Here is a 17,770-nt window from a genome sequence, read left to right on the forward strand (position 1 = left end):
AGTAGGATGTTTTCCACAGTACATCTATAGAAGTCGGTAAACCAAAGTCTGGCCCGACTAGCTTTCAGATGGAGTCAGCAAGAGCCAGAGCCCATCGTTCTTTGGGGTTACGAGCTGTCGAGTTTCACAACCTTTGGTGAGGTAATTTTTTCTTCTCTCCATTTCAAATAACAACTCTTACCTTGCGTTGATGTACCGTGACTCTCGACCATGAGGGGAAACATCCTCTGACTGAGTGAGCTGGCAGGAAAGGGATGGTTTGGAGAATTTGGCATTGATGCACCATGCATGAACCAGTGGGGTTGCTGCATGAACATCATTGTCTCAATGTCATGAGTGAGCGAATAATTCCATCATTAAACTAAAACTCGAGCTGCACAGGTTCTTCCATCTTCTCCAGTGAAGACACCAAACCTTCAGTTATCCAACACACACACACAACAGGTACAATGAAATCAGCTTTATTGTTGTGTGAAAGAACATTAAACACCAGAGGCATATTAATTCAGTATAGATGAGGTAATTTGTTTCCGTACAAAGAATACTGTGGATCTGTACTTCAAGAGGTAATTCTAGGGTAGCGTTGCCAACTTAAACATTTACCCGTGTTATACAGGGCATTAGTACAACTGTCAAACAGCTTCAAAAATCTTACGACCACCCAGTCAAAATAAAAGGCATTTATAAAGAACCTTTTGCAGTCAAAGAATATCCCAAAGGAAGCGTTTCACTTTTGTTTTGTAGGAAACGTACAAGTTCCCAAAACCAGAAATGATTTCAGCAGCTAACCTATTATTGTACTATGAATAAAAGGAATAAAATTGTCTTGGACAGCAAGAAGAATAAACACTGCTGTTAGGAAACCTGTGCGTCTCTGAGAGGACAGACGGAATTGAATGTGCTTTTTATCTGAAGATCAACATTTCTTACTGTGCAGTACTCACTAGTTTGAGGCTTGGGTTAGTAAGCCCATCTAACTTTGATATGGTACAATTGTGTGCTTTTAGACTCAAATTTCTAAACACACATCTGAACCCTTTTCATAAGTAGCAGTCAGTTGTTGGTATATTTAACCATTGGCCAGCATTAAACCGGAATCAAGGTGGAATGCCAGTAGAGTTTGATGCATTTTATATCTTTGTGGCTCTGCTCACGTCCACTTTCACCAACAGGTGGATGGCCAAGACTTTACTGTCCATCCTATGGGATATTGGGAGGACAAGAACAGAGGTGAGACTCATTGCTGTATCTAACAGGTAACACCGCCCAACTCACTTTCAAGGACGGTACAGTGACTGGCTTTATAAGCAAGTCATTGAATCACTGACTTTTGAGGGGATAACTGTAAAGCCCATGAAGCAAAGTTAAGGCTTCCTCCTCAACTGGCTGAATGAAGCTATAAACCTGGACAATGATTTAGCATGGAGATGCTTCAGAATCAACCTTTCCCCTCAAAATAACAGAAGTGCAAACTAAAATTGATAATTGCTTAAAACATGCACTTGTCTTTTACAAAGACAACACGAATGGACACAAATGCTCTCAAGGAAGGATTGTTCCGAAGGCCACCAGTTTTTAAATGGAAACCAGTATCTAAATTTCCAATGGAAACAAAGGAATGGCATTGGAAAACACCATCTCAAGAACAAATTGAGAATGACCCAAGAATTCATCCTATTTCAAAAAGTGGCGTTAAAGAACAACAGCTGATTCAAGTGGTTATTTTATTCCTCCTGAGCCCCTGACCTTCAGTGGCTTTATCCCTAGCTTCAATAAAGCTAATTACCTAGATCTCTGCTCAAACACGACAGCCTTTATCATTTCCTCAATCAAGTGCAATCCACAAAATATAATTAATATTCCACAGTGTAAGGCAGATGCAGAGATTCGTCTGCATAATCACAAATTATGACTAATATTTTAAAAACAAAATGGCACACATTAAAATGTTGAAGCAGTTTTAAGGAAAATTACATTCAGGTATCAGTTTCAAATTATGTCGCCAAATGCATACAAACCCAGAACATTAAATCTCAGGGGAGGGGGGCAGTAAATGCCCAAGTGCTTCTCAAAACAATGTTATGTTTTGATTAAAAACATAATTGAATTTGGCATACCATCAATTTGGAGCCATGAATTAAAGAATCACAAGTGAACTCGGAAAATTCTGAAAAGCAAAAGTGTGAACAAGTTCATCTTCTTCTATCTCTGCCCATAATCACATTGTCAACTTCCTGCACGACACTGTAACCAGCACCCCCTACCAAAACCAGCCCCAGCCCCACCCCCACAACCTCATGCAGAAGTAATTAGGATCTCCTCAAAGGTCTGCAGGGCCGATCAATAGCCCCGCTGGTAACTGAAGCATTGCCCATATATGTGGACCATTCATCCCTGGTCAGAACTCACTTTGTTGATAACTGGAGTAAGTCATCAGGCAGGCTGGGGATCGACTACCTGCCTTAACCATCACCCAGCTGAATACAGCAAGTGGCCATCGAACCAAGCTCAGCTGTAATTCACCACTTGGTGAAACGGCCCACCATGAAATGATACCGAGCGAGCGAGCCAATATTTCAGTATCAATTCATCTTACATATACAGCACGGAAACAGACCTTTCGACCCATCAGGTCTGCGCTGACCAGCGATCACCTCGTAGACTAACACCAAGGCAATTTACAACTTACTGAAGCCAATTAACCATCAAACCATTACGGCTTTGGAGTATGGGAAGCAACTTGAGCACCCGGAAAACTCCCACACGTCACAGGGAGAAAGTAACATACTCAGAAAAGGGAGCATCCATCTGTGGAAGCAAACACTTAATGTATCAGAACACAAAGTGCTGGAGTAACTAAGCAGGTCAAGCAACATTTCTGGAGGATGTGGATAGGTGATGTTTCCGGTTGATGTTTCTCAGTCTGAAGAAGGGTCCCGACTCAAAAGTTCACCTATCCATGTTCTTCAAAAATGTTGCCCAACCCGCTGAGTCACTCCAGCATTTTGTGTTCTACATTTGATTCCAACATCTGTGGTTCCTTGTGTCTGCACTCAGTGTATCAGCCTCTATTTTGAGATGTGTACATGCTCAGTGTTGCTGTGGAAGGTGATTTGTGTTGGGTAGCTTCTTTCAACTTTCTCATCCTGTTGCAATCTCCCTCCTCCCTCCACAAATGGCACTGACATTACCTGACACTTAAGGCACATATTCAAACAAAAATGGAAGCCACAGGCCAACATTTCTGAGGTTGTAAGAAAGCTTCCTTTCTCGGCTGCCCGCTAACAACTGGAATAACAATTTCACATGGCTTGATTCCACAGGCAAGATCACAGTACCATTCTTCACAGCCCCAGTACAACCACCATTCTGCCATCATCAGCATTACCACCATCATCCACAGTGCCTACTGGACCAAATGCAGGTTAAATCTCGTGCATTAATGCCCATAGGATATTTGTCACTAGGAGAACAATATCGCAATGAAAAAACCACCTGGCCATGATATCATTTCACTCCGGCCATCTGGAGGTGCACGGTGGTGCAGTGGGAGATTTGCAGCCTTACAGCACCAGACACCCTGGTTCATTCCTGACTATGGGTGCTGTCTGGACGGAGTTTGTACATTCTCCTCGTGACCGCGTGGGTTTTCCCTGGGTGCTCCGGTTTCTTTCCACACACAAAAGACGACCAGGTTTATAGGTTAATTGGCTTCAGTGAAGATTGTAAATTGTCCCTAGTGTGAAGGATAGTGCTCATGTATGCTGGTAGGCATGGACTCGGTGGGCCGAAGGGTCTGTTTCCACTCTGTATCTCGAAACTAAACTAAATTAGTTAATCAACATGAAATTGTAACAATATTTCAACACTACTTAAAACTACAACTGTTATGGAAACATCTGGTCTGAATCCGTAAATGGAGAAGTAGCACGACTGACTCTAGTGTAAGTGGCAGTTAAAAAGAATAAAGTATCATTTATCCGTGTGGGTTCAGACAAGGTTAGAACTTGCAGGTACATGTTAAGGCCAGGTTGGGTGTTGCTCCTGAGAGATAGAGGGGTGGTTGGTTCAGGTCCAGATGGATAAAGGACTACTCTGTGCAGATGTCAATGCTCATACAAACTGTAGTACAGGAGCCAGGGAGTAAAGCTCACTTAATAATCTGGTGCAGACAGGCCCCATCTCCACTGTCAGTCCCAACAGTGCAGCCACAGTATTCTACCTAGTGCAAATCTGTCGATGTCTAAAACCTATATACAAGGTTGGTTATGTTAAAAAAAATACCCTGTTTAACATCATGCTTAAATCACATTCAAAATAATTTTGTTAATAAATGGCAATGTGCAAAATATCAACCATTATTTCCCTTCAGACATTGTATGCATCCAGTATTTTCCATAGAGTTTGCAAAATCAGGTTTTGTGGCGTACTGGTAAAGGTTTAACAATGACAATAGATTTCAGTGCAAATAAAGTCCTGGGCAATGAGATTTTTGACCAGGGATCATTTTTCCGCAAGCCTAACATAACTAGATACTATCCCCCTGCAAGTGTACATGTTGCTTGGAAATTATGGCTCAAAACCAGCTGGATGCCAGGGCTTCACTTCAAACCCAGTCACCTGCTGAACATTGTTAAGGCAAGTGTATGCATTATATATATATATATATAGTATATTCCTCAAGAAAATTATAAAATATTAAATCGGTAATTATCAGATGATAAAATGCCATTCCTGATTCAGCTCGTTGAAGATTGGTCACACCTTTCTGATTAGCGGCTTCACAATTTCAACAACAATCCAATATTGCTCCCCATTCACGAGTCAGGTACAAGCCAGTTGAGAAACTTCATGGCCAACTCGAATCCAAGGAAACAGGCCTGAAAGTAGAGCATTAAAGAAACACAACGTTGGCACATTTGGAAATATAGTTTTATTTTCAGAAGAGCCAATTTGAAAACCTCTCCCAAACTATCTCAGCATGTGGTCAGAATATATTAATTCCATTTTATTCATTTATTTATTAAATGTATAAAATACACTAATCCTTCCCCTCCACCTCTATGCAAGCATCACTTGTGGCCTGTGCTCACAGTGGGATGGTGGCAAACGATAAAATCCAATGCGATCAGTCTTCCCACACTGACTCCATCTACACTTTATGCTGTCTCAGAGAAGCAGCCAACATAATCAAGGACTTCTGGAACCTGTAGCGTTGAATGAAGTGCAGTTGGGGTCCGTTGCAGGTGTGGCTGAGTGAGGCCCGAAACTCCACGCATTCCATCTCTCCAGTGATACTGCCTGTCCTGCTGAGTTACTCCAGCATTTTGTGTCTATAATCAAGGACTTGTCCTACCTTGTTCATTCCTTCTTCTCCCGGCTCCCATCAGTCGTGCACCACCAGACTTCTTCCCCTACATTAACAGGCTTCTGAATGGTCCTTCCTTAAGCTAGGGTACTGTCTGATTCACCTCTACCCCATCGGGGACATTGGATTTTGTCTATGCAATTGATGCGCTACAATGCTGAGAACTCTGTATCTTTCCCTTTGCTTCATCGATTCTACCTGAGCTTGACTTGATTGTATCTCTGTATGGTATATATCTGATCTGTTTGGATAGCAGGCAAAAAAAAAAGCTTTTCATTGTATCTCGTTCATGTGACAATCATAAACCCAAACCCATAATGACCTGAAGTACGATTCTAACAAGGGGGAGCAGCAAGGTAGGGCAATTTTCCACTAGCAGATTTTTATTGTGACCAAAGCGAAGCAAAAGCCTGGAATAAGCTCACAATGCTGTGTAAATGTAGCACATCCAACAGATCATAAAAGGTGCTTCACCTCACTGCCATACACCACGTGGTAATTAAAAACAATAAAACAAGATACATATTTCCCACTCTTTGATTGCCACACATTTCTCAGTTATCTAACTACATATGGTATTACAGATTCAGGGACAATTGTTTTCCCAGCTGTTATCAGGCAACTGAACCATCCTATAACCAAGCAACTGACCCACCATCTATCTCATTGGAGACCCTCAGACTATCTTTAGTCAGACTGCACTGGATTTTATCTTGCACTAAAGATTATTCCCTGTATCCTGTATCTGTACACTGTGGACAGCTTGATTGTAGTAATATAAAGTCTTTCCGCTGACTGGATAGCATGCAACAAAAAAGCTTGTCACTGTACCTCGGTACACGTTACGATAAACAAAACTTCTGCCCCCATTGTAATGATATATAGTTGGTCCTCACCGCATTAGCAGGGAAAGCTCGAATCATAACAGCTGTGAAGCCTTTGTACAGGGAGCCAATGCCCTCTTCCCTGATCAGCTCACGGAGAACATCACGGAAGCCGTTGGGATACAGCCCTTCAGGAGCTAGGAGTTTAGCAAAGTAAGGAAAATTATCCGTTAGTGGAATTTGAGCTATTTGAGCAAAGAAACAAGCCATTCCACCCAAATGGTCCACACTGTTGATTACCCATCATATGATCTATTCTTGGACTTCCAGTACCTGCAATATAGAGAAAAACAATTTGAATGAAAATGTATGTAAAATGCTGGAGTAATTCAGCGGGTCAGGCAGCATCATGGGATAGGTGATATTTCAAGTTTGGGCCATTCTTCAGTTTGGAAAGATTGAAAAAGGGTTCCAACCTAAAACGTCACGTATCCATATAACTACAGGGATGTTGCCTAACCGGCTAAGTTCCTCCCGCACTTTGCGTCTTTTGTTGGTCGGTATAGACAGGCACAGTGATGCCGCTGCCCGAGTTTCTGCCTCACAGCGTCAAAGACCCGGGTTCGATCCTCACCTCGGGTGCTATTCGTGTAGAGTTTGCAAGTTCTCCCTGTGACGTGTGGGTCTGTAAATTGCCCCTAGTGTGTAAGGAGTGGATGGGAAAGTGGGATAACATAGGACAAATGTGAACGGGTTGGCATGGACTCAGTGGGCTGAAGGGTCCGTTTCTGTGCTGTATTTCTGAAACTAAAACTGTCAGTGTGTTGAAGGGGCTGTTCCAGTGCCAAACTGTTGCTTGCATCTCTCATTAATTTCAACCTGCCTACATTGGCCTGCAGAATTTTCTTTGGAGCTGAAAGAGGAAAATAAAACAACCAGAAGGTCATTTATTTCTCCAGTTCTACTCCAAGCAAGGCGGTAAATCATGCACGGTTTCACAGGTCCCAGTAACCTTCCTGTGCTTTGTTCCAAAGACCGAACCTCAGAGGAGAATCCATCAGTGTCAGTGAGGTGACTGGACATTGCAAAGCTGAATCCTGCCTTCCCCTGCTGTGCACACACAAGCACTCGCTTCTCAGAGGCTATCAGTGGATTGTGATGCAAGCGGAGGTTAATAAAACACAGAACAGTTAAGTGCATGAATGGACCCTTCAGTCCACAATGTCTGTGACTAACAAGTTGCCAAGTTAAATTAATTTCCTCTGCCTGCGTTTATTCCATATCCATGCTCCTACCTAAAAGCCTTTTAAAAGATCCGCTGTCGCCACCACCAGACCTGGCAGCGTGTTTCAGACACCCACTTCCCTCTGTATTAAAAGAAAACTTGCTTTGCACATTTCTTTTAAACTTTTCCCCTCTCACCATAAAGCTCTGCCCTCCAGTATTGGCTATTGGAATATCTACCCTATTTATGCCTCCTAAATTTGATTTACATTCAAACATCAGGCTGCTTCCAACACATCGCAGTGGCAGTGACGCAGCTGGTTGAACTGCTGCCACTTTACACAGGAGATCCGCTGTCGATCCTGATCTCGAGGGGTGTCTGTGTGGAGTTTGCATGTTCTCCCTGTAACTGCGTGCGCGTTCTCCGCCTTCCTCCCACATCCCAAGGACGTGCAGGTTTGTAGGTTAATTGGCCTTTGAAAATGCTCCTAGTTGTGTAGAGTATGGATGGGAATGTGGCTAAACATAGAACAAGTATGAACATGAGATCGATGGTTAGCATGGGCCTCTGAAACTAAAACATCACCATCCACAATGACTCTTAACTCAAATCATCAAAGTGACCAGAAGTGAAGTGAAGAAGAAACTGACCTGTCTGAAATCTGGACTTGAGCACATCCGCAGGAATTGCAACTGCCCAGTTGAAGATTCCAGCCATTCCACCCGCAAACAGGATCCGGGGAACGCTAAGATCAGCCACACTGCAGCCAAGGTGAAAAACCACAGGGATTTGTGGAGTTAGAATCACTCAATTAACCTGGTACAGAAGGCCACTGCCTGGCCCGTCGTGTCCTTGTGGGCTCCACATGCTGCAATTAGATCCTTGGAACCATTCCATTTTCTCACCACTGTGTTCACGTCTTAATTCTTGCCTTTCACACAGTGCTCAGGAGGGAATTAGGCATCAGCCCCACAAACCTCTCCTTCTGTTCATATATAGCAAGTCTGTGGTAAATATCTAACAACAGTGCTGGGCAGTTTTCCAACTAGTCTTCAATTCCTTTCCAAGAATGTGGTTACAAACACTGCCAACGACAATAATATACTTTACTTCTGCGTGCCCTTCGGGAACAAAACAAAAGTATCCAATCGGCACGCCAAGAGTTCTTTTCCTGAACTAGGAATCTGGAAGGTGGGTGGCTATGTGTTTGGAATTAAAGCTTAACAGTCTGAAGGAAGGTCCTGATCAGGGCCGGATTTACCTATCAGCTAGACAAGCTTTAGCCTAGGGCCTCGAGGTCTAGGGGGGGGGGGGGCCTCCGGCCAAGGCAGGACACCTAGCATTCGAGCCCCCCTCTCTATCTCCATCTCCCCCCGCAATCCGTGTCCGGGCCGCCGGGCTCCGCTCGCTCCTCATCCGCCGGCACGGCAGGCCGCCTTGCACATGTGCATTGCTGCAGCCTGCACGTCCTCCCCCCTGCACATGCGCACAACCACGGCCAGCACATCATCGGCCGCCCTGCGCATGCGCACTGCAACGGCAACTGGTCGGCGCTGGGCACTTTCCCCCTCGCTTTGAATTGTGGGAGATTTGGCCGCCATGGCTGCCTCGCCGCCAGCGCTGAAAACCAACGCGGAGGGGGCCTCACAAGTGGAACAGCTTAGGGCCTCTCTTCATCTAAATCCGGCCCTGGTCCCGATCAGAAACGTCACCCATCCACATTCTCCAAAGATGCTGCCTGACTTGCGGAGAGCGAGATGGGTCGGGGTGAGGGGTCTCAGAGAATGAAGGGGGACCTGGAGGTTGAGGGTGGAGGCGCCGAGAATTAAGTAAGGTGGGTGTGGGGAGGAGGTCTTCTGCCACGTGCGGCAGCAGGCAGGATTGTTTGGTGAACTTTTGTAACTTTGTCGGTGGCAAAATGTGATGACAATTGTGTACTGCCTCTGTGAGGTCTGCTGTATGATCTCACAGTTCAATGCAAAAACAAAGCACATGTGACAATAACGTTTCTTTGAATCATTGAGTTACTCCAGCACTACTCGGAATTCAATCGGGCCTAGAATGGAAATGCAATGTGAAAGTGTTACTGACCTCTGTCCCTCAGGAGTAAGTGAAAACTTTAGCCACTCGTATGTCATGAAGTACATTCCACTCGCTGGGACATCTAATGGAACAGAAGGTTGAAAGTTAAAAGTGAGACATTTGATGCAACTGTTATTTTAACAACACCTCCCACGACATCACCCATCACCTACTCTATCTGCCTATAACTATCTTGATTGTTCGATTGAAAGATACAGTAATGAAATGTGTCCTTCAGCCCACCGAGTGCACCGACTATCGACCACTCAATTACATTTGTTCTATGTAACCCCACTTCCTCATTCACTCCCTACACACCAGGGGCAATTTACAGAGGGCCAATTAACCTACAAACCCATACGTGGGAGGGAACCGGAGCACTAAGAGGAAACGCATGCAGTCACAGGGAGGGCGTGCAAACTCCACACAGCGGGAACCAGCGGTCAGGTCAAACCTGGGTCTCTGGTGCAAAGGCAACATCTCTACCAGCTGTGCCACTTTGCCAACCCTTTGTTCAATATTAGCAACATTTTGTTACAAGCAAAATAAAAGGAGTCAGAGGAACGCAGCGAGTCAGGCAGCATCTGTGAATAGAAAGGCAAACACCATTTCATCTCTCTGCCTTATCTCTCTCTCTGTTTCTCTCTATCTTTGTTGCTGATCATTGTGAACAGATGAGATTTTGGGTCAGGACTACTCTTCAGATCCAACTCAAAATGTCATCTGTTCATTCCTTTTAGATGCTGCCTGACTCCACCACTTTATGTTTTGCTTAAGGTTCCAGCATCTGCCGTCTCTTATGTTCCATTGTTCAATACTGGTATCTTCTTTGAACTTTCCACATTTTTCTTGCTTCATACGATCTGCTTTCGTCCACCCTTAAGTGATGGCAGGGATCAGCAACAAAGATGGGATCAAGGAAAGAGCGTTCACGTCATGGTCTTGTTTTCACCAATCTTTCCACCACCACGCACAAGAAGCACAAGTCAGACACCATTGTATGCAGATGCCGAGAAGTGTGGTCAGTTCTGGCTGAACAACTTCTAATCTTGTGTGTGGACTCGATAAGAAGAAGCAACAAAGATAGAGAGACGGAGAGAGATAAGGCAGAGAGATGAAACCTTGTTTGTCCATTCTCTCTACAGATGCTGACTGATCCACCGAGTTCCTCCAACACTTTGCACGCTTTGCTCATATTGAACAAGATTTTGCTCGGACAACAAGGCGGCACAGTGGAATCGAGTAGCAAGAGAAGTTGCAAGTCTCAGTTCTTAATTTTTTTCAAATTACTTCTTGTTGAATCAACATGGTAGAACGTGTTACTTTTTTTTTCTAAACGTAACCACAACATAAGTATGTTTTATTCTGCATTGTACCTTTTCCCGTAAATTGTTAATAGATTGAACCCATTCCTTCTCTCCAGAGATGCTGCATGTCCCGCTGAGTTAGTCCAGCATTTTGTGTCTATTAATGGATGGTGTGTTTGCTTCGCGAGATATATTCTGGAATCCTTTTAAGTTCAGACCAAATACCAGAAAGCAGCATGGATTGTATCATGTAACTATCACTCCAATGGAGATTGCCAAGGTAACAGCAAGCCCTACAATCTGTCTGCAAGCTAACAATGAAGCGATCTGCGTAAAACAGCAGCAACTAGCAAGAACTGATCAAAACTATAATTATTATTTCACCGACAAAAGACACAAAGTGCTGGAGTAACAGCGGGCCAGGCAGTATCTCTGAAGAATATGGATAGCTGACCTTTTGGGTTGGGACCCTTCGTCCGATTGATTTGTGTTTACCTCATCGGCCTTATCTACTGCATCTGGTGTTCCCGATGTGGGCTCCTATATATTGGCGTCACAAAGCGTAGACACGGCGGCCGTTTCGTTGAACCTTTGCGCTCGCTGCCATGGATGACTGGATCTCCCAGTCAGTAACTATTTTAACTCCCCTTCCATTCTTATACTGATCTTTCTGTCCTAGGCCTCTGGGCTTTCTGTCAGAATGAGGCCACACACAAATTGTAGAAACACCTCATATTTCACTTGGGTAGCGGTATGAATCCCTGGCAGCTCATTCCAAGACACTAACCTTTCTATGGGTTTAAAAAATATATATTGCCTCATACATTTCCTTTAAACTTTCCCCTCTCACGTAAAAACTGCATATGCCCTCTTGTGTTGGGCATTTCCACCTTGGGGAAATATACAATAGCGATGCTAAGTTAATTAACTTCCTCAGGACTTCCCTCAGTTTCCAAATCTCTAGAGAAAACAATCCAAGTTTGTTGAATATCTACTTACAGCCGATACTCTCTAACCCAGGCAACATCCTGGCAAATCTCTCTTGCACCGTCTCCAAAGCCACATCCTTCTGTAATGGGGTGACCAGAACTGCATGCAATACTCCCAATGGGGCCCAATGGCCAAATTTAAACTATAAGGCAACTGATGGAATTACTAAAGATTCTGATGAGTTTACTGGCATATACAATGAAATTCTTTGCTCACATGAAACTCAAAGTAAACAGCATACATGACAATGATAAATAGAACAATAAGTTCAACAACAAAACAAATTCATGAAGTAACATTTGTAACAATTTCAATTTCATTGAAGGGGCATTTGGGCAACACAGCTGGTAGTGCTGCTGCCTCACATCGCCAGGAACCCGGGTTCGATCCTGACCTCGGCTGCTGTCTGTATGGAGTTTACAGGTTCTTCCAGTAACTGCATGGGTTTCCTCCCACAACCCAAGGATGTGTGGGTTTGAAGGGCAATTGGCCTGTTAAAAATTGCCCCTAATATGTGGATGGGAAAGTGGGATAGCATAGAACAAGTGTGAACAGGTGCTCAATGGTGAGCATGGACTCAGTGGGCCGAAGGGCCTGTTTCCGTGCTGCATCTCTAAACCTCAACATATGCCACATCCATGTACCTGACTAAAGCCTCTTTGATGCCACAATCAAATCTGCCTCTTCCAACACCCCTGGCAGGATCAGGGTTAATTTAAGATAAAATAGTCTCAGAGTGAAAATGGTAACATCTGGATTGAGTAATAGACAAGGATAAGCTGAAGTACTTGTGAGCAGTTTTGGGCCCCGTATCCAAGGAAGGATGTGCTGGTGTTGAAGAGGGTCCAGAGGAAGTTTACGACAATGATCCCAGGAATTATTGGGTTAACGTACGATGAGCGTTTGAAGGCACTGGGCTTGTACTCGCTGTAGTTTAGACGGATGAGGAGGGGAACCTCATTGAAACTTACGGAACAGTAAAAGGTCTGGATAGAGTGGATGTGGAGAGGATGTTTCCACGAGTGGGAGAGTCCAGGACCAGAGGCCATAGCCTCAGAATAAAAGGGTGTTTAGAAAGGAGATGCGGTAGAATTTCTTTAGTTAGAGGGTGGTGAATCTGTGGAATTCATTGCCACAGACGGCTGTCTGGAATCAATCGTCTGAAAGTCAATGGATATTTTTAAGGCAGATTGACAGATTCTTGATTAGTACATGTGTGGGCGGGTAATGGGGAGAATGGGGTTAGGAAGGAAAGATAGATCAGCCATGGATGAATGGCTGAGTAGACATGATAGGCCTAATTCTGCTTTAGAACTTATGAACATGAAAGTAATACAAATACTCTCAGTTACCTCTCATGAGGGTGAGGGCAGTCCCCTTGTAGATGCCCCGAATGCCTGATGTCCTGTAGATTTGGCTTGCACAATCCAAGGGGCCAGCATACTTGGTCGCACCAGTTGATGCTTGAATCTAACAATAGGTATATTAAAAATTGGAAATAAGGAAAACATTAATCATCATAATCATAATTTATTAGCCAGGTGTGTTTTGCAACATACGAGGAATTTGGTTTGCATACAGTCATACCAAAAAACAACAAGACACACAACTACATAAAAATTTGACATAAACATCCACCACAGCGGCTCCTCCCCATTCCCCACTGTGATGGAAGGCAATAAAGTTTAATCCTCTTTCCTCCTTTTCTCCCGCGGTCGGGGGAGTTCGAACCATCTAGTCAGGGCGAATGAAGCTCCCGCAGCCGGCGATGGAAGTTTCCACGATCGGGCCGGTCGAAGCTCCCGCGGCCTGGAGCTCCCAAAGTTGATCTCTAACCAGGGACCACGAGCACCACGTTGTTAAAGTTTGCAGGCTCCTGCAGCTGCAGATTCCGAGATCGATCCCTGGCAAAGGGATCGCCAGCTCCGAGATGTTAAGTCCGCAGGCGCCCGCGTTTGGAGCTCCTGAGGTCCCAGCAAGAGGCCGCCAGCTCCACGAGGTTAGGCCACAGTGTTGGCGGAGATACGACATGGAAAAAGTTGCATCTCTGTTGTGGAAAGAGATTTTTTTAAAGTTTCCCCCGCCCTACATATAACACAAAAAACTAAAGATAAACTAAAACATACATTTTACAACGAACTCAAAACACAAAGAAGGAAAAAGACGAGGCACCCATCGATCAACGCCCCCTGGTGGTAATTAATCCAAAGCAGACAAAGGGCAAATAAGTCACAGTGGTACAAAAGGAGAGTTGCTGCCTTAAAGCAACAGAGACCCGGGTTCGATCCTGAGTATGGGTGCTGTCTGTACAGAGTTTGTATGTTCACTGGGTTTCTCCCACATCCCAAAGACGTGCAGGTATGTAGGTTAAATGGCTTCTGTAAAAATTGCCCCAAGTGTGTTGGATAGAACTAGCGTATGGGTGACCGCTGGTCGGTGTGGACTCAGTGGGCCGAAAGGCCCGTTTCCGTGCTGTATATCTAAACTAAACTAAAAGATCCCTGCTCTGTAAGAGTTGCTAAAGGGATGTGAGAGTTGCTCTGAACAGATGGGCCCCATGTTTGATTGCTGGTTTGCACCAGGTTGCCAGACAACCGATAACAATTGTCCTTAATGTCATTAAGCCGAGGCAGCACAAGTTTGCGTGTGTTCCAACTCCTAATCTAACAGCGCACATACAAATACATAGACGCAAAATAGCAACAACACTTGTACCAAACGACCACTGGTGCAGAGAGAACATTTCAAATTGCGCATTTCACTATTTCACCATCGTCTTAGATGGCATCTGAAGATGCAAGAATTCATTTTTGGTTGCAGCACTAGACTTAATGAAACTTAAAGAAAACACAAGGTCAGGTAATATCTGGGTGAAAGAGAAAACAGAAAGTTAATGTTTCAGGTCCTTTCAAAAGAACTGGGAGAAAGAAAGAAAACAATTTCTAGAGTCATACAGCACGGAAATAGGTCCAACATCCATGCCAACCAAGATACCCCATCGAAACTTTGCCCGGGTTCGATCCACTTTGCTCTTTACCTTTCCTATCTGGGTACCATCTTTTAAATGTTGTTATAGTACTTGCCTAAACTACCTCCTCTGTCAGCTTGTTCCATATACCCATCCATCACCCTCTGAGTGAAAAAGTTGTCCCTCAGATTCCTATTAAACGTTGCCCATCTCACGAGATCTTAAATTTACAGGTGGAGGTGCGGGGGCAGGGGATAGGTGAGGGAATGGAAGGACTAAGGAAATATCTCTGATTGGGCTAGGGTAGGCTGGCCTAATGCTTCTGATATTTAAGATTCAGGGATATAAAAGCAATGAAATGCAACACAAAAAACAAAAAGTCTGCTGGGAATGACCAGCAGATCAGGCGGTGTCTGGGGAAAGTGTTCATTTTACAGATGGGAAACAGAAGAAATGCCCAGCATGTCAGACAGCATCTGCGGAGAGAGAGAGAGAGGGAGAAGCACATTTAATATTACAGTAGAACTGACTAGATCTGATAAAGGGAACTCAAGAAGGAACGTCGCATTGCAACCAGACACTCTAACAACAGAACGCTAACAATTCTAAAATAGATATTTTAGGCTTTCATCTTGGTGACCAGATGAAGAAATCCTCTAATTTTACCTGCAAAAGACACTTGATCCGTTCTCCTGGGGCCATGATCACGGTGGTGAAGACTCCAGAGAGCATCCCAGCAGCAAACAGCTGGCGGTACCTGAGCAAGACAATGCAAACAGAGAGAGGCAGTCAACCTGTCCATTTGCTTGAGAAATAACAAACAGTAAATTTCCCATGTGTTCATTGATACAGGGAGTTTAGAAAGACATATTTAGTTCAGTTTAGAGATTCAGCACATAAATGGTTCAATGCTGCTTTTATTGCCACATGCACTGAAATTAGTTTCTTACATACAGTCCAGCAGAGTATTGCTATACCCAAGCACATTCCCGATTAACAAGTGTACAGAAATAGTCCACTGAGTCCGCATGAAAGGTGTCCCAGGTTTTGGCGCTATTTTCGAAGTCCAATCTGCGCTCTCGTTGTTATGAGCGTTGCCCGTCCCAGGCAAGCCCCAGGCTGCAGCGGGCCTCCAGCCATCGCCGTCTGAAGAAGGGTCTCGACCCGAAATGTTACCCATTCCTTCTCTCCAGAGATGCTGTCTGTCCCTCTGAGTTACTCCAGCGTTTTGTGTCTGCCTTCCTTGGATGTTTTAATTGACCAGCAAACTCATGTCCCTCTCCTCTCCCATCCATCTACAGGCCCTTCAGCCTACCGAGTCCACACCGACCATTGGTCACCTGTTCACACTAGTTCAATGCTATCCACTTTCTCATCCACTCCTTACACACAGTAGGGGAAATCTGAAGAGGCCAATAAACCGACAAACCCACATGTCTTTGGGATGTGCGAGGAAACCAGGGCACCCGGAGGAAACCCACGCGGTCACAGGGAAAATGAGGCAGCCGCTCGATCTGCTGCATCACCGTGCTGCCCATGATGCACATGTTGCATCTCGAGGCCGAGGACCTCACATGAACAACAGTTGTTTGGGTCAAGTAACTGGAGGACCTTTGCTCCTCAGTGCTGAATGGAAGGCTGATTCTGCCTGCTTAATTCACAACAAAAAAAAACGACAGAACTCTCGCCAAAACACCACAGGCCACCAGCCTTTGTTTCCTCAGCTACGGGATATCTCTGGACACCAATGGTACAAGGATAATAAAGGTTTAGAGGGGTTTGGGCCAAATGCTAGAAAATGGGACAAGCTCAGAAGGGGTACATTTAGTTCAGTTTATTATTGTCACGTGTACCGAGGGAAAGTGGAAAGATTTTGTTTGCAAGCTATCCAGTCAGAAAAAAGACCATACATGAGTAAAATCAAGACATCTACAGATACAAATGATAAAGGGCACAACATTCAGTGCAAGATAAAACATTGGAGTCTGATTAAAAATAGAGCAAAGATCTCAATGAGGTTGATGGGAGGTCAGGACCGCACTCTAGCTGATGACAGGACCGTTCAGTTGCCTGATAACAGCTGTGAAGAAACTGTTCCTGAATTTGGAAGTATGCGTTTTCAAACTTCTGTACCACTCGCCTCAATTTCCCGATGAATCTATCAGTGCTTAAGATAATAGCTGATAACATCATTGGATACCTGATCAAAGGATAGATGACAACATCCTTGCAGAGGGTCTTGGCTCCCCTAAAATTCACTGCAGTTGAATGAAACCACTGACAGACAGGTCACTGAGGGTGCAGGCTATGGGAGTGACATGTTGGAACTTAGGTAGCTGCAGCTAACAAATCCGTGCAGATTTTCGCTCAGGCTGCAAGATGTATCATGTGGGTGGGATTCAAGCATTCTTTGGAATTCAGAGTGGTTTGATCAGTGTTGGACTTTTCAAATCAAGAAAGCAACTTCTCAAGTACAGGTCCACCGCCGATTTTCCGGCAACTGGTGGTCCGGCACTTCCTTTCATCTGGACAAAATTACGAGAGCACACTTGAAATCCCGCTGGAAGTTCACCTGAAAATGTGGTGCCTAGGCCTGGACTTCCTTGCCAATCGGCTGGTCAACTCTGCCCGCTGCGGCCAAAGCTCTGGAACTCCGGCCCAGCCAAAGCCATCAGATCCGTTCCCATAGCCGACTTCCATGGCAGAATTTTCCGGCCAGTATACTGGCTCCTAGGTGAACCGTTCTGGTACCTTTGGACTCCTGTCGGAGACTATGACCTCTGTTGGTCCGGCAAAATGGATAATCCACAGAGGTTTGGGAACCAAAGGTGCCAGAAAATCGGTGGTGGACCTGTATATCATTCTTGCGTAAAACATGACTAGATCCTAAGACTGTCAATGAATACGTTTAACACATTGTCATTGTACACAGTAACTTGCAAAAAAAATTATTCCCAAACCAGTACTCCAGCAAGAAATGAATACCTTGAAAAAGGAATGTGAAGA

General features: G+C 44.5%; 1 protein-coding gene across 3 annotated transcripts in view; it reads right to left on the reverse strand.

Moving 5' to 3' along the window:
• Positions 1-17,770, reverse strand: part of prkar2aa (protein kinase, cAMP-dependent, regulatory, type II, alpha A) — a 192,673-nt gene that overhangs the window by 158,893 nt on the left and 16,010 nt on the right. The window contains exons 4-9 of one of the 3 annotated variants that reach the window (XR_008724761.1): positions 15,431-15,521; positions 13,149-13,266; positions 9,509-9,581; positions 8,068-8,177; positions 6,265-6,389; positions 4,765-4,880 (exon numbers count right to left, since the gene is read on the reverse strand). Coding sequence is in view for 2 of the 3 variants with exons in the window: in XM_055648001.1 (XP_055503976.1) it covers positions 4,818-4,880; positions 6,265-6,389; positions 8,068-8,177; positions 9,509-9,581; positions 13,149-13,266; positions 15,431-15,521 (580 nt within the window). In the remaining variant the exon portion in view is untranslated. Of the gene's footprint in view, positions 1-445; positions 4,881-6,264; positions 6,390-8,067; positions 8,178-9,508; positions 9,582-13,148; positions 13,267-15,430; positions 15,522-17,770 lie in introns of those variants that run through there. The other 2 variants (XM_055648001.1, XM_055648002.1) reach the window with 2 other exon arrangements.

Source organism: Leucoraja erinacea, chromosome 16, assembly GCF_028641065.1.
Source record: "Leucoraja erinacea ecotype New England chromosome 16, Leri_hhj_1, whole genome shotgun sequence".
NCBI classification, from domain to species: Eukaryota; Metazoa; Chordata; class Chondrichthyes; order Rajiformes; family Rajidae; genus Leucoraja; species Leucoraja erinaceus.